Raw genomic sequence first — 15273 nt, 5'->3', positions numbered from 1 at the left:
AATTGTCTTGATTGCCTTAATTAATTTGGGAAGACCCAGCCAGAAGGTGGGGGCACCATTTCTGGATTTGGGGTCCTGGACAGTGTAAGTCCAGAGAAAAACAGCTGAGCACTAAGTCTGCATGAACTCCCTTCTCTTTTCGTCTTGGCAGTAGATATGATGGGACTAGCTGCTTCAAGCCCCTGCTACTCTACTTCCCTGAGAGATGGACTGTAACCTGGAATGGCAAGCTCCAATAAAACCCTTTCTCCCCTAAGTTGCTTTGGGTCAGTATGTTATCACAGAAATGGAAACGGAAATGGAACTAGCACACCAATCCAAAATGTCTCTAGTAGTCTCCACTTAGCTCTTGCATGAGTAGATGAGGCTAGAGTTTTATGCTCATCTCCAAAACAAAGTATGGATGGATGGCATAGTCTCTGGACCTTCCAAGAAGCAGATGCTAACACACACTTAGATGTACAAGAAAGATGTTGGAGGGAAGTACTTTAAAGTAGAAAGGGAAGATATCAGGAATAGTCAAAGGGAACCTTTAGGCCAGGACTCTTGTGAAAGAGCAGGAAAGTAGAATTGTATAAGAACCTCAAACTATAGCATGGTTTTAAGAAAAACTGGACAAACTGCTGGCCAGTTCCCCATCCAATATCATGTGTTAGAAGAGTCTGCATCCCACAGAAATGAATGGGCACCTGGCTTCAGCAGCAAAGAGTATAAACACAGTGATGGACCCAGAGAGTCACCAACAGAGCTGTCAGATGCTTATACTCAGAAATCCGAATGGGACATTGGACAATGGCCTTGGAGAATGGTGTCAGATAAACGGGGTTAAAATTCCAGCTTTACCATTTAGTGACCTAACTTCAGTGATTCTTAGATTCTTCACATGTAAGCTGGGCATGGTGGTACATGCCTTTAATCCCAGTACTTGGGAGACAAAGGCAGGGAGATCCCTGAGTTTGAGGCTAGCCTGGTCTACAGAATGAGTTTCAGGACAGCCAAGGCTACATCTTGAAAAAAAATCCTTCTATGTAATATAATCCACCTCAACAAATTATTAGGAGAATAACATGACCTGTGTTATAGACTCAACATTTTGCCTGGTATAGAAAATACCTCAACACATGTTAAATATTTTTATTACATATACTTAAATTGGTGCCAAGTCAGAAGTCTCAGGCTTCAGGGATTTTGACAGTTGGATGTGATGCTGAAAGGCAGGGAAAGGCCTCCATCACACATGCAATACCCTGCCCTGTAAACTCTTCTCAGGGTCTTTCTCTCATGACTAGTACTTCCGATTCTTAGACTGTGCTCCAGAACTTTACTTCTCCTGTTAAACAGGAGAGAAGAGGACAATGGCCTCATGTCCCTGACAGATACTTGAGGCCACTTCCCCCACTTAGAAGTTTCTTCTGTGTGTCCTATAAACAATAATTCTGTAAACACAAAAGATCTCCAGGATCAATCAAGCAAATAACAGAATATTGAAAAGTTCACACAAGCAAAGCACCTCACTGTAGCCCACAAAGTATAGAAGCATTACAGTCCTCAAATTGTGACTTTTGGTCAGAGTTTTAGATGACAAAAATCACGAATAACTTCAAAGCAAATATTTATGACCACATTTAAACTAGGGTTTGATTCCCTTTGAGAAGTCTTAATTCATTGGATTGTGTAGCATGACTCTTAAAAGGTCTTATTAATAAAAACAAATCTGGGAGCCAGATGTTGGGGTGAACGCTGAAAGATCAGAGAAACAGAACAAGCCACAGCCAGCCTCACCTTGCCAATTCCTCAGATGATTTTGTTTCCTCAAACTGAAAGCTTCTGTGTCCTCACCCAAATGGATCTCAGCTGAAATGCTTCTCAAAAGCCTGAAAGATTAAAAAGCCTCTAGTTCCTGGTTCTCACTCCTTATATACCTCTCTGCTTCCTGCCATCATTTCCTGGGATTAAAGGCTTGTGTCACCATGCCTGGCTGTTTCCAGTGTGGCTTTGAACTCACAGAGATCCAGACGGATTGTTGCCTCCTGAATGCTAGGATTAAAGGCGTGTGCTACCACTGCCTAAACCTATGTTTAATATAGGGGCTATTCTGTCTCTGACCCCCAGATAAGTTTATTGGGGTGCACAATATATCAACCACAGGATTACTTTTTGTGACCACAGAATTCCACCTCGATGTGATGGAGAAGTGTTTATTGTTCTATTTCTTGTCTGTGTTTGTGTGTATACGTTTGTGCGCATGCATATGTATGTAAATGTGTGTTTACATGTGTGTGGAGACCAGAGGACCACAGTCAAGATCTTTTACAAGCACCCTTAGCTATATTTTGTGAGACAATCTCATTGAAGAAAGAGTTTGTTGATTCAGCAAGCCCTAGGAATCCTTGTTCGGCTCCTCCCCAGTACTGAGCCCATAGGTACTCACTATGCCTGGAATTTCTGGTGGGTTTAGTGGATCCATATTTGGCTCTTCATGGTTATGCAGCAAACTCTTAGCCAACCTATCTCCCCAGCCCACTGATAAGGATTATTTTTTCATTTTATAAACTTTCCTGAAAATTCAAGGAAAGACAAAAAATGATGGCTAATGGGACCAATAGTGAGACATCTTCATTCTGCTCCAGTGGTTAAGACGGTGCTGTTTTTCAGGGATGTCAGCCATCTGCTGCATGAGTTTATGACATTAACTGACTCAAATTCAAGAACTAGTCTTCCACTGACCGTGCAGCAGAGATGACAAACTAAGTAGACTGTTAACTATAGCTAGTGACTTTACAACTCAGGAAGAATGTAAACAGAAGCATATGAAGAGCCTGTGTGGCCATCTCCCATGCAACACATCCACAAGAAAGGGCTCTGTACCCATAGGCACACTGACTTGGAAATATTTCTAGGAAATAATCTCAAGGGGAAGAGTTGTTCATCTGTGTAGCCCCCAAACTGAGAATGCTAGTGGCGTTTTTGTCTAGTCTTTTGCAAAATTCAAATTCTATAACCATCTAGGAAGCTCCCTCAAACAAGAGGCAGTGAGGAACTAACAGACATTGAACATAGCATACCAGTCACTAATCCTCGTTGCACACCCAGGAAGGGGCTATTATCTCCATTTACAGATAAGAAAGCTAAAGTTTGGACAATAAAATTTTACATCCAAGACATTAAGCCTGACTTGAGTGCTCATTCTTTCACACAATGCTGATTGGTAAAGTCCTAACGACTCCTGTGGGGAGACAATAGCCTTGACTAGTAAGTCACCTTATGGTTTGTGTGACTATAGGAGACCTGCCTAGGGAAAACTGTCTCCCGCAGTAATCTCCAGTTTTCCCATAACAGGCTGGTTACTTTTATGATTCCTTTGACTTTCCCCTTCAAATTATCCTGAGAGGTGAGATATTTAACTGTGGTTAAAGGTTCCAGCCCATTTTCTTTTCTGAAGGAAGAGTTTGATGTCATTAGAGACCATGGGTCAGTTGTGGGGAATAGAGAGAAGGCCTTGTAGAAGGAAATGACGCCACCAACAAATATGGCAATCCATTTCAGAATTGTACTAGAGGCTGACCACAAGATCCTTTCTGCTTCTTAGGAAGAGTATGTTCTAGATTTCACAGTGTGGATACCTATCAGAGGTCACTGTTGTATGAAGGAACAAGTGTAAGGATGCTTTGCACTGTGAATAGCCAAGGAAATGGCATATTTAAAAAATTTAACTTATAAGTGAATTAATTTCATGATAGTTATTATTTTGTGTCTAAATACACTTCTTACTATAACCAAGATCAATTCTTTCAAGGATGTATCTAATATAATTGGGGAGGAATTTACCAAAAAGATACTCGAATATACACCAATGACCTCTTTTCATAAACAATTTAAAAAATATTAAACTGAAATAGTTTTGTTTTTTACATTTTTAAAGCAAAATTAATACACATCAATTTTATTTTAAAATAACTAAGAACTATACTACACTTTGCCAGCAGAGGGGAGTAAGGGAACATAAAATAACTTTTGGTTTCAGGTAATTTTGGTGCACGAATAGGCAATGAAGACCTCAACTCTATGCTTTTTAATTAATTAGTTAATTAGCCAGTGGATCCTTGTGAGGGCAAGTATTAAACTTAATTAATAATTCTGCTTGTGATGAAGGGCAAGCAGAAAGCGTGTGTAGGTTAAAAAACTACTGAGTTACATCAGAAGTTATGGAAAACAGAACGAACAACTGGGAAGACTTTTTGAAACAGGGTCACACTAAGTAGTCGGGAGATCTTGAATTCATAATACCACCCCCCCCCCCCCCCTACCCCCACCTCACATCACCCCCCCCACACACCACACACACACATACCCCGCCATCTCAGCCTTTTGAGTGCTTAGGATACAGGGTGCCTTACCAGCCTGGCTCCTTAAGTATACTTTTATGGTCATGACTAATATTCTATAACAAATTGAGTCTGATTTTTCTGGCAATAAAGCATGACCGCAACCTGTAATGGACGGGATGATTTCTTCACGGCATCATTCTAGTGACTCCTAAGAGTTTCCCCGAGTTTCTCTTCTGGAATGGGCATAGGGACTTTTTTTTTTATGGTCCAAATAACTTAATGTATTCACTTTAAGGAGATGAATACATATTGTGTATTATGGTACATTGTGTTCTATTACAAAGACCACCAAACTTTCAGGAGGGAGAGAGAGGAAAGCAAAATATGGAGTTGCATTGGAACGGGTGGTACCCAGATTGTATCTAAAATGCAAACGTTAGCATTAGCTATGGTGTGTCTTTTGGATGCCTAGTTGGAGAATAAAACATGAGTGAGCATATTAGAAGTTCAAATGATAATACAATCTAGTATTAAGTGCTAAATCTTAACATAAGATTCCAGGAACTTGTCAAAGAGGAAGTCAAACTAAGCCTTATTTACTTATTGTGCTGGGAATTGAAACTAGGGCTTCATCCAGGCTAGGCAAGCACTGAGCCTCTGAACTCTATCCTCAGCCCTCAACCTGGGTCTTCTTGAAGGATGGATAGAATACAGAGAAATTGAGTGACAGAGCAGAAAACTTACATCTGTACTAGTTGAGAAATGTAGAATAGACACAAGTCTATCCTAGGAACAGATCAGTGTGCTTTGAGTGATGTGTTCAGTGTGTACATTTGATGGTATAATGTGGAACTACAGACCAGGGGAAAGACAGACTGATACCTGCCTCTTGGCTAAATGCTGGAGGGTTATAATTTGCGGCAGACATTATTGAAGTATGTTGTAAAATTGAAGGACTGCCTCCTGCAGGTGGAGAGAATGGTCAGAGGCATGGCAGCAGTATGGGTGCCAGATCTTTGAAGAACTTAGTTGTGAATGAGGAGTGGAGTCAGTAGTGAAGGGAATGCTACTGAAGATTCAGAAGGAACCAGAGTTCTGTCGTGATAGTAGTCCTGGCTCCTCTCAGTTAGGAAGAGGGAGACCATCCCTTTTCCTTGGGAGACTTCCCCCAGTGTGTTGTGCACACGTGCATGGGTAGTTACGGGGACATCAGGACAACCTTGGAAGTTAGTCTTGCTTTCTCCCTGTTTTGAGAGCTAACCTAGGTGTCCACTCTAGGTTAGCTGTGCTGTCCCACGAGCCTCCAGGGACTCCGCTATCTCTGCCTCCTAGTCTCCCCAAAGGAGTACCGAGACTATAGATACTGTATACGACCATACCTAGCTTTAACAGGGGCTCTGGGGATTTGAACTTAGGTCCTCATACTTACACAGTCAGCACTTTATCCACTGAGCCATTTCCTCACCCAATTTCTTTCCTTTTGGAGTATCATTGCTTTTGGAATCTTTTGGCTTAAATTGCTTTCTTATATTCTTTCTTTGCTACTTTCGTAGGTTCCTTTTATTACTTCTCTTCTATTTTCATGGGGCTGCTTTGTCTCAGCAGGACACAAATTGGATGGCATAGAAATCAAAGTTCTAGAGGCCAGTCTATAGTGTCAGCTGCACTCTGAAATCTGTAGGGTAGATTGTTTTCTTTCTTCTTCTTGGCTTCTAGAACACAGTTCTACCTAAAAAACTTCCTGCCACAAATGTTAATATTTCGTAGACATAGGTCATCTTTATTATTGGTATAAGGCAGATTATATTACATTTTAATTGCTTATGTAACTGTATATGACTTGCATTTCAGATTTTGTTAATGGAGCACTAAATAGACTTAAATCTAGCAGAACACCCTCTATTACACCTCAACAAGATAGAACTGGTAGGTGTTTGTTATATATAAACATTTAAATGAAAATCTCTTTAGTGCTATGTCAAAACAATATAATAATTGCCTAATTTAATTATCAAATCTCAGTACTAATTTCCTTAAAAGTATTGTACTGTGTATACTGTTGTATTACTAGTTACATTGAGTGTGATGAATTCAAAATTGTAAGAAGGTTAGAATTCCTTTATGTGTTTTCATTTTTAAAATAATCTTAATCATGATTTTTCAATTGCTTATAATTTAGAGCATTTGGAAATTGCTCAACTTCACTTTGTATCAGAATAAGAAAGTTATTCATTCTGTATTCTAATGTTTATACTGGTTTGCTTGCTGGCAAATGTATTTGGCCAATACAGACAGCATGATATTTTGTTTTTCAGTGAAATGAATTGGTAAACACTCACTTAGGAGAAGCAAATAGCAGAGTTAGTTTTGTCTTTTTATCTTGAATGTAGTTTTCTTCCCTGTATTGATGTTCTTTCATCTGTATTATGTATGTCCATTGCTCTATTTACTTTAAGTCACTTCTGCTTTTTAAGAACCTTGCTGAGCTCAGTATGGTTGCTTTGTTCCTTAACTCTAGAACTTGGGAGAACATGTTCTCATGTCCAAGTCCTATCTGGGTACATAGTAAGGAAACCCTATCTCAAACAATTTAAAAAAATCAAAAAAACAAAAAAAACCCTTGCCTCTTTGTAACTTCGCTAATTTTATTTTAAATAATTGCAGAATGTTAAGTAATATTGGATCATGGAAATGTATCTCTCACATTCTTTTGTTAAACTCTAAATAATAGAGCTTATAAGAAATTAAAGCTTTTGTCTGTTAGCATCTGTATGGAGAAACAAGTCATTTCTGTGTGGTTTCAGCCCAGGCCTCTGTATCACCATTGATTCTCACACCAAGTGTTAAGCGAAAACTGCCAGGAGAGTCTTCTCATGCCTTCTCAAGTAAGAAAAGGAAGTCCATCAAACACAGCTTGAACTTTGAGTTGTTGCCAAGTCATCTCTTCAGCAGCAATTCTACACCAGTGTCAGGTAGCAAAGAGAATCTTTATCATTGGGTTGTAAACATTAACATGAGGGCCTGTTCACAACAAATAACTACCTAGATTAAGTCCACTCACAAGAGCCAAAAGTCACTTTTCCAAATTTCTGTATTTTATAAGATCTCCTAGTCTTAAAAAAAAATTCACCAATTTAATAAAAATAAAGTGTTTGTGTTTTATGGGCAAGTTCAGTGAAGTGATGGTAAATAACTGAGCATTTGGGCTTCTGCAGATGGCATGTGTGCTCAGGTTTTATGTGACTGGGCATACTAGGTCCTGTTTCCTCAGAATCCATATGTAGGGCTCTGTTGTTATCTTCAGATAGCTAAAGTCAGAGGTTTCCCAGAGCCTATAGTGTTATTCAAGTAGGTTTACAAAAGCCTTAAAACTTCTGGCAAGGCAATCAATGTATAGTTTCATTGATGTTTGTTGTTTCTTCATTTCAGTGACATTCAAAATCCTATTAGCTATTGAATATGTTTTTATTGCCATAGTCTTAGACTTAGTTTATTCTTATAGCACACACAGAATATAAATTGGCTTATGCTAACTTTATCACCAACCAAAAGTGAATTGAAACAAAACCTAGGGATGAAACCCAAAACCTAGGGGTTCCCTATCTCCATTTGTCACATTTAAACACAATCTGAGTCTATAGATTTTAATAATTGTTTGCTTCAGACACTATTGAGTATTTCATTTTGAGCACAAGAGCTGACTAATGAGTTCTTCTCCAAAGACTTTTGGTTTAGTTTCTTTTGAGGGTTCATACTTTGCTTAAATTGAACAGAGTAGTAGCAAGTTGTGGTTTTCCAGAGGGAAAAACCTTCACAAGCTGTGCAGGGCTCACTACAATAGAAGGACAGGAAGGCTCATGACTCCATCTGTGGCACCTCCAGTGACCAGAGGTCGGAGACTTAAACTCCTAAAGAAATTTCATACTTTGTGATGTTTAAAATCCTGTCCAGATCGGAAGCCTTCTTAGTCCAGTGGCCATTGGAAATTGTAGTCTTCTGTTAGCTGCTCCCCAAAGTGGAAATGTTCTTGTGTTATTCTGAACTGAGTTTGAGTTTGAATCACCAGTGAATTTTCATTATGAAACTTTTACTATTGCTGTTAGCTCACCATCTTTCTTTGGCCTGCTTACTTAGTCACTAATCAATAAAATATATCTGTAAGTATGAAAGTAGGTTGGTTTCTACATTTGAGATTTTAAAAGACCCTCTTTTTTCCCCTCAGTGTATAAAGACATTAATCTACAGTTCATGTGCTACTAATACTATTTATAATTTTGTGTCTAATTCATTTACATTACTCTGCCTACTCTAACTTCTGTTTGTGACCACATATGTTGTCAAGATAAGTCACATTGGGTGTGTTATTGACCTCTAAAATGTTCTTAGCCTAATGCATGCAGAAGTCACTAAGATCATTCTTTATTTTTGTGACTAAACAAACCCATGAGGACCTCTTTGGACACTTTGTGGGTTTTTTGGTCAATAATAAATTGACAGTTTGTATTTGTTGGAAGTTTACTGCATATGATTAGGACATAAGTCAAATGTATATGTACCTCTGTAACCTTCTCCATAATATTTTTTTATATAACAGATTGCATGGTATAATAATGAAATTGAACATTCTTGTAAATCCAAATTAGTTGTCTAGAACCTGGCAGGGATGAAGGGGTTAGGCAGTTTTTGTTTGGTTGACAAAAATTATTGGCAAATTATACTTTTCTGGTGGATGTTTTGTATCCTGAATGCTCACATTCAAAATTTGTCAATAGTTTAATTTTTTTAAGTTTTTTATTAGCATATATTATGCATAATGGGTTTTACTATGACATTTTCATTCATATATATCCCTTCCCACTTCTAGTAATCCCTGACAGTAATATTTATGTTCATCAAGGAACTGTATTTCCAGAGTCTGAAGCCATTTAGTAAGTGATAGGCAATTTCTACTGTCTCCACCTTGCTCATCAAAGTTTGGCAGGATATATCCCTCTCTTATTACTGTTTAAAGCACAACTAATTTAAGATTAGTAATGTAATCGTTAGTTGGCAACTGTTAAATAGGAGATTAATAGTTTCCTTTTTGGTCAGTTATCGACATCTGAAACCTCTAACTAGCAGCATGGATGTAGAAATTAAACCTACTTGCTGCAATTTTATACTTTGAAAAGTAAGTATGTGTGATGTGTTACCTGCCCTTCTTTTTATAGTTCACTTTGATACGAGCCCGGACGGGTCATCGCAGAGTTCACTCTCTCCTATCGCCATGAGTGGAAACCACTTGATCAGTACAGACCTCAGTACAGACCTAAGGCGAAGTAAAAGAATTGCGAGCAAAAAAGTTTCCAGGTAATCTGTCCAAGACGTGTCTTCTCACTGGGTGAGCGGTGGTGGGTGCTGTCATTCTACCAAAAGTGATTGTTTAATCATAGTTTTAAATCCCTTCAGTCTATACGTCCTAGTAATTAATTATAGGCCCTTCATATACCATCACAAAAGAAGCCAAAACATACTAAATTGAATTCACTGTCCTTGATAAAATTCCTGGTCTATGTTGATTGTATAATTTTACATTTTGTTAGTTTTTACAAGTAGTCTGTTCTAATGATCCTGTTTATAAGTAACTAAGGATGATAACTCATTTTCATATACAGATATGCATTTATATGTAATATGTTAAAGTTTTAGTCCTTTTAAAAATTATTTAGTTATTAACAATGTGATTTCTTTTGACTTAGTAGATTTTTCATTTTGTAAGAATTTCTGATATTTATGCCAGAAACTGATGTTTTAAATTGTACTCTTTAGGGTGGAGTCAGGAAAAGCAGGCTGCTTCTCTCCTAAAGTCAGTCGTAAAGAAAAGGTCCGAAGATCTCTTCGCCTGAAGTTTAGCCTGGGAAAAAACAGAGACTCAGTAAGTGTCTTGTCCTTGAGTCAGAATACCCAACAAGCTGCCCAAAGGAGCGATCCCCTTGGCCGGTGTTTTTAGAAGTGTCAGCTCCTCCTGGTGAGGAGAATGTGGCAAGTAGAGCCTTCATGTCATGGCAGCTGGGAAACAGACAAAAGAAATACAGAAGGGGCTGGGGTGGAGCTGGGTACCATCCAGATCTAAACATGCGCCCTTCCCTCCAGCTCCCATCATTTACCACTTCCCAATAATGCTGTCAGATTATGAATCATTAATGGATTCATTCATTCATTGGACCAGAACCCTCTTCTAATAATCTCTGGAAATGCCATCATAGATAACTGCAGAGGTGTGCTTATCTATTGTTATAGGCATTTCTTATTCACACTCACTATTAAGAACATTGTAGTGGCTTATGGCTTTATTAGTATGTTAGCATAACACATCATAGTAACATAAAATTTAGACTTAAATCACCCTCTCACGTTGGCCTTCCTAATGAACCATGCACTACTGCTCTCTGTCAACATTTCATCTCGAGACTCCATAGAACTGCTCTCATCAGGGGTGGGGTGCACTCCTTTAACCTCAGAACATAGGAGGCAGATGGATCTCTGTGAGGTCAAAGCCATCCTAGCCTGGTGTATAGAATGAGTTCTGCACTAGTCAGGGATACATAGTGAGACCCTGTCTCAAAAAACAAACCAGCAAAACAAAACAAGGTTGCCTGTAAATTCAGTATTCTCAGTCAAGCAGTCAAGAATTGTCAACTAATAGACCTTACTCTCTCCTCCTGTGGGCAGCATTTGGCTCCAGACCCCTTTCTCCTCTTTTGTTTACTTTCCTATTTTCAAATTCCTTTGTAACAATATCCAACACTTTTTCTAAGACATCCACATTAAGTTCTCTGGATAAGTGAATTGATATATGTCTTTGTTTGCAGGGGTTTTTGTTGTTTGATTTGGGGAGTGTTTGTCTTTTATTGTGCTAAACACATATGGTGGCACTGAACTCTGGTTTCTGCTTACTCCTTCTTGGATGTCTGTTTAGGCAAAGCCTGTTGTCCACCCCGTTCCTTGCTGCAGCTGTCCCTACAACCACTCCCTCTTCCGGCTGTCGCCATTTCAGTTGTGCAGCATGCTCTTCTAACACCTCAGGCTAGACCGTGCACGTTCTTGCTTCCTCACTCACATCTCATGGGCCACATCTTGTCTGTTCGAGAAGCCTGCTTAATTTCTGCTCCAGATTGTCTTTTCTCCTGGATAACTGCAGTTAATCTACTAGCGGGTCTGCCTGCTTCTACCCTTTCTCCAAGTTTCCCTGCAAAAACCAGTCTTCTTAAAAGCCAAGTTGTCATATTGCTCTGTTCTGAACCTTCCAGTGATATTTTTATTCTGATTGAAACCCCAGCCTCCTCCATTAACCTGCATGCCTCATATGATCTGTTCCCAGAGCACGTCTCTGAGCTCTGCTCCTTTCCTGACTGAGCCAGCTGTAGGGGCCGCACTAGTAACTTAGATGCGGGGGCACACGAGTCCTCATCTTTTCATCACCCTGTGTGGAATTATTCTCTCACCGCCACCAGCCATGGCCTCCTTACTGTTGTACTGTTCTCCATATCACTTTTGACCCGTATTGTGTTGATGTGATCTACTGTACTGCTTCCATCTAAATCTCATCATCGAATGTAAATACTATGGGGGCAAAATTTTACCACCCCGCCCCCACAGACATATAGTTTGTAAACAGGCACAGGAACAATACAAGAATTTATGATTTTATAATACTGAATATGTCATGCTGTTTTTATTTTACTTTATAGAATATCACCTAATGTTTATCATTTCACCAGCAGACAAGAAGTTACTGATTTTAATAGTTAATTGGTTTTAATTAACTGGATTTATTTAACTAAACCATTTTCAAATTTTCTTTTCTGTACAGAATGGATGTTCTGTCGTCAATAGATATGAAAATGTTGGTCGACGACTAGCAAATCAACAGAGTCTAAAAAGTAGGATTGAATCTGTAAAAACAGGCCTGCTTTTTAGCCCAGATGTTGATGAAAGAGTGCTAAAGAAAGGTACATTTATACACAATACTGTAGAATTTTACCCAAAATTTTAGTTTCAGTTTCTTTAAGATAAAATATATTATTTTGTGCTCCAGAAGTTTAAAGTTCTTATTTGAATGGTGAAAATATTTGATTTGGCAGTGTAGTTTTCTGCCAACAATTGGAGGATGCTTGTAAATGTCCACACTGGACATTTCTATCTTCAATTATAACATCTTCAATGTTTTGGAAATAATGCTCCATACCTTTACTTATCGTATGTTTGGATTATATTTAAATTAGTTAAGACATGGAGTATTCAAAGCATCAACTGGTTTATTCTAGGTGCAGAAAAGATGAGGAAATCTGAGGAACACTTACTAACTCCAGATGGACTGGATGGAGCAGGTTCCAGGATGTCTTGGGCAGAACCCAGCAATTCAAGTTTTCAAGACATGGGTGCAAGCAGAGCTTCTCCGGTAATGAGCAATCTTGAGGTTAAGAGCTTTTCTTTGGAGCCTGGCAGTACTGTTGACAACTCACCAGTAGTGTCCTGTGAACTGAGACCTTCCACCTTCCACAGTCAACCTGACAGCAGTGTGCTTGGGAGTTCCCTTAGTGGAGATGAAAGTAACCTGACCTCTGAGACCTTGCTAAAGATTCAGAAAGCGTTTTCCGAGTCTGGGAGTGATCTTCATACACTGATACATCGTGGGCAGTCCTTAGTCACAAACACGGGAGAAGAAAGTGAAGCCAGTGATGTGACTGTGAGAGAGTCAAAGGGAGATGATGGGGGCTGCATTGGGGAAGATGGGGACTGTGTTCCAGAAAGAGCTTTCTCATCGTATCAAAGTCCAGCATTGGGCAGAGAAGCAAGCGTAGAATCTTACTCAACTCAGATGAAAGGGGAACATGAAGACATCCAGTCAGAAGTACCAAAAGCTGACTTGATCCTGCAAGAATTCCCCAGTCAGGAGCAAATGAAGGGACCACAGTCCCCAAAGGACCAACTAAATACTCAGTCAGCAGGGAAAGAGGCTGTGGTGCAGGAGAACTCCATGGCGTGTGAAGCGGCTGGGGAAGATGAAGCTCACTCTTCTTCAGAGCAGAGTGCATGCAGTGTGCTAGTCCCTTCAAAGCCTCAGCCCCAGAGACTGGCTAAGCAGCAGTCCATGGTGGGAAAGTGCGATAATGCAGGTCCTGGAGGTTTACAAGTGACGGAGCATGGAAAGGTTTCTGATCACATACAGTGGTTTAATAAACTCTCTCTAAATGAAGCGAACAGAACAAAAGTGAAGTCACCTCTGCAATTTCAGCGTACTCCTGTCCGTCAGTCTGTCAGAAGGATCAATTCTTTGTTGGAGTATGGCAGGCAGCCTGTGAGGCAGAAGTCGGCAGTCTGTGGTGATGCATCTTCTCCTTTGGTAAAATCAGTGAGCTGTGATGGTGCTCTTCCCTCACATGTAGAAAGTGCATCGAAAGATTCCTCTGTTTCATGTACTAAATTAGGTCCTGAAGCACAGAAGTCTACGTCGTGTGATAAATCAAATGATGCAATTTCAAAATCAAGTGTTGAATTAACTTCTAACTCTTTCTCAAAAATTAAGAGACATCTAGATCCTGTCCATGCTTCTCTTGGAACTACTAGACTTTGTAAACAGGAGAGCAAATCTGATAGCCAAATTAAGTTTCCCTTGGATGATCTCACTAATCATGATAGATTAAATTTTACTGTAAATAATAATACAGCCTTTCCTCCCGGAATAAAAAACAGAGTTCTTAGGAAACCATCAGAAAAAGAAAGGGTCTGGTACAAGGGTTCTCCCAAAAATCCTATTGGAAAGACTCAACTCCTACCAACGAGTAAGCCTGTAGACTTGTAACTGACCAATGTCTTACTTGTCATCAGTGTAAATAAAGTTAGCAGTTGGTTGGATGGTTTGCAGGATAATTGTGTGTTAGTGTGTAGCTAAGGATGCTTGGTAAGCGGCTTTTCTCAGAAGCAGTCTCACTGCTAGCTGGAACAATTTGGATTTTCAGACTTGCACATAGAGCTGCTTTGTTTTTCTTTATTACTGAAGCATTTAAACTTCATTGTGATTTCTCGAAGCAAAGGTTATATTAACTTTAAAAAAAAGCTGTGGGCTAGATTTATTTAAAAGAGGGGCAGGTTTTTGTTTTGCATGCCTGATAGGAAGTTGTGCTTGGTTTTGGTAATTCTTCCAAGTCCATTACAAATCTACCACGTTAAGGGAATGGGTAGCCCTGCCAATCTTATGTCTTGAGTTATATTCATGTCTGTTGTCCTGACCTAACTCCTCAGAGGTCTGCTAGTACTTATTCCTGTTTGGGGCAGAGGAATATGGTCAGTGTCTTCAGTAGGTGTATACAAGGTTTCACTTGAATCTTGAATTAAGGACAGTGGCTAAATCAGAATGATAACTAAGTTGCATTCATACATTATGGTGTTGAAGTAATTGATTTTAAGCCATATTTTTGAAGATAATTTTGATCTATTTTGTCCAATATGAAAATGAAATTTTTAAGGAGGAATAATTAAGTTTGAATTGTTTTTTTTTTTCTTTTTTTGAGCTGAGGATAAAACTCAGGGCCTTGCGCTTGCTAGGCAAGTGCTCTACCACTGAGCTAAATCTCCAACCAAGCTTGAAATTTTTAATCAAGGCTTTTTTCCTATAAAGGTGGTTGATTTTAGAATTTGAATTGCTAATGTACCTCTGTACATTTTACTTAGATAAATATCTGATAGTCGTATCCTCTGTTTAAATTTTATTTATTTAGCATACACATTAAAAATAGCTTCTGAAAAACGTCTTGCCTCCGAGTGTTGTGTTTCAGATGCAAAGCATTGCACACACTATTAGTGTGTGTTTTTGTGCGAGAGGAACTTCAAGTCCTTGAGTTTGCTTTGCCAGGGTCTTCTTGAAGATGTGTGGCTATTTTTTAGATTTTTTTTTATATGTGTG

The 15273-nt window shown here is 39.1% G+C and overlaps 1 protein-coding gene across 1 annotated transcript; it reads left to right on the top strand.

Moving 5' to 3' along the window:
- Window positions 1-3467: 3467 nt before the first annotated feature.
- Window positions 3468-14836, top strand: Arhgap11a (Rho GTPase activating protein 11A). Its single transcript, XM_036184277.1, has 7 exons — window positions 3468-3471; window positions 6180-6254; window positions 7133-7300; window positions 9539-9677; window positions 10137-10242; window positions 12181-12319; window positions 12635-14836. The coding sequence occupies exons 1-7, from the start codon at window positions 3468-3470 to the stop codon at window positions 14170-14172; spliced, it is 2169 nt and encodes a 722-aa protein (XP_036040170.1). The 3' UTR covers window positions 14173-14836.
- Window positions 14837-15273: the final 437 nt, after the last annotated feature.

This window comes from Onychomys torridus, chromosome 4 (genome assembly GCF_903995425.1).
Source record: "Onychomys torridus chromosome 4, mOncTor1.1, whole genome shotgun sequence".
Classification (NCBI taxonomy): Eukaryota; Metazoa; Chordata; class Mammalia; order Rodentia; family Cricetidae; genus Onychomys; species Onychomys torridus.
The sequence above is the reverse complement of the archived record's forward strand: the minus strand, read 5'-3'. Positions and strand labels throughout refer to the sequence as shown.

What these genes read in the sequence shown, in the direction of transcription:
- Arhgap11a (XM_036184277.1), top strand. An exon ending in ACCTCAACAAGATAGAACTG is followed by an intron (nt 6,255 to 7,132) that starts GTAGGTGTTTGT and finishes GTGTGGTTTCAG; the next exon opens with CCCAGGCCTCTGTATCACCA. An exon ending in CAATTCTACACCAGTGTCAG is followed by an intron (nt 7,301 to 9,538) that starts GTAGCAAAGAGA and finishes TTCTTTTTATAG; the next exon opens with TTCACTTTGATACGAGCCCG.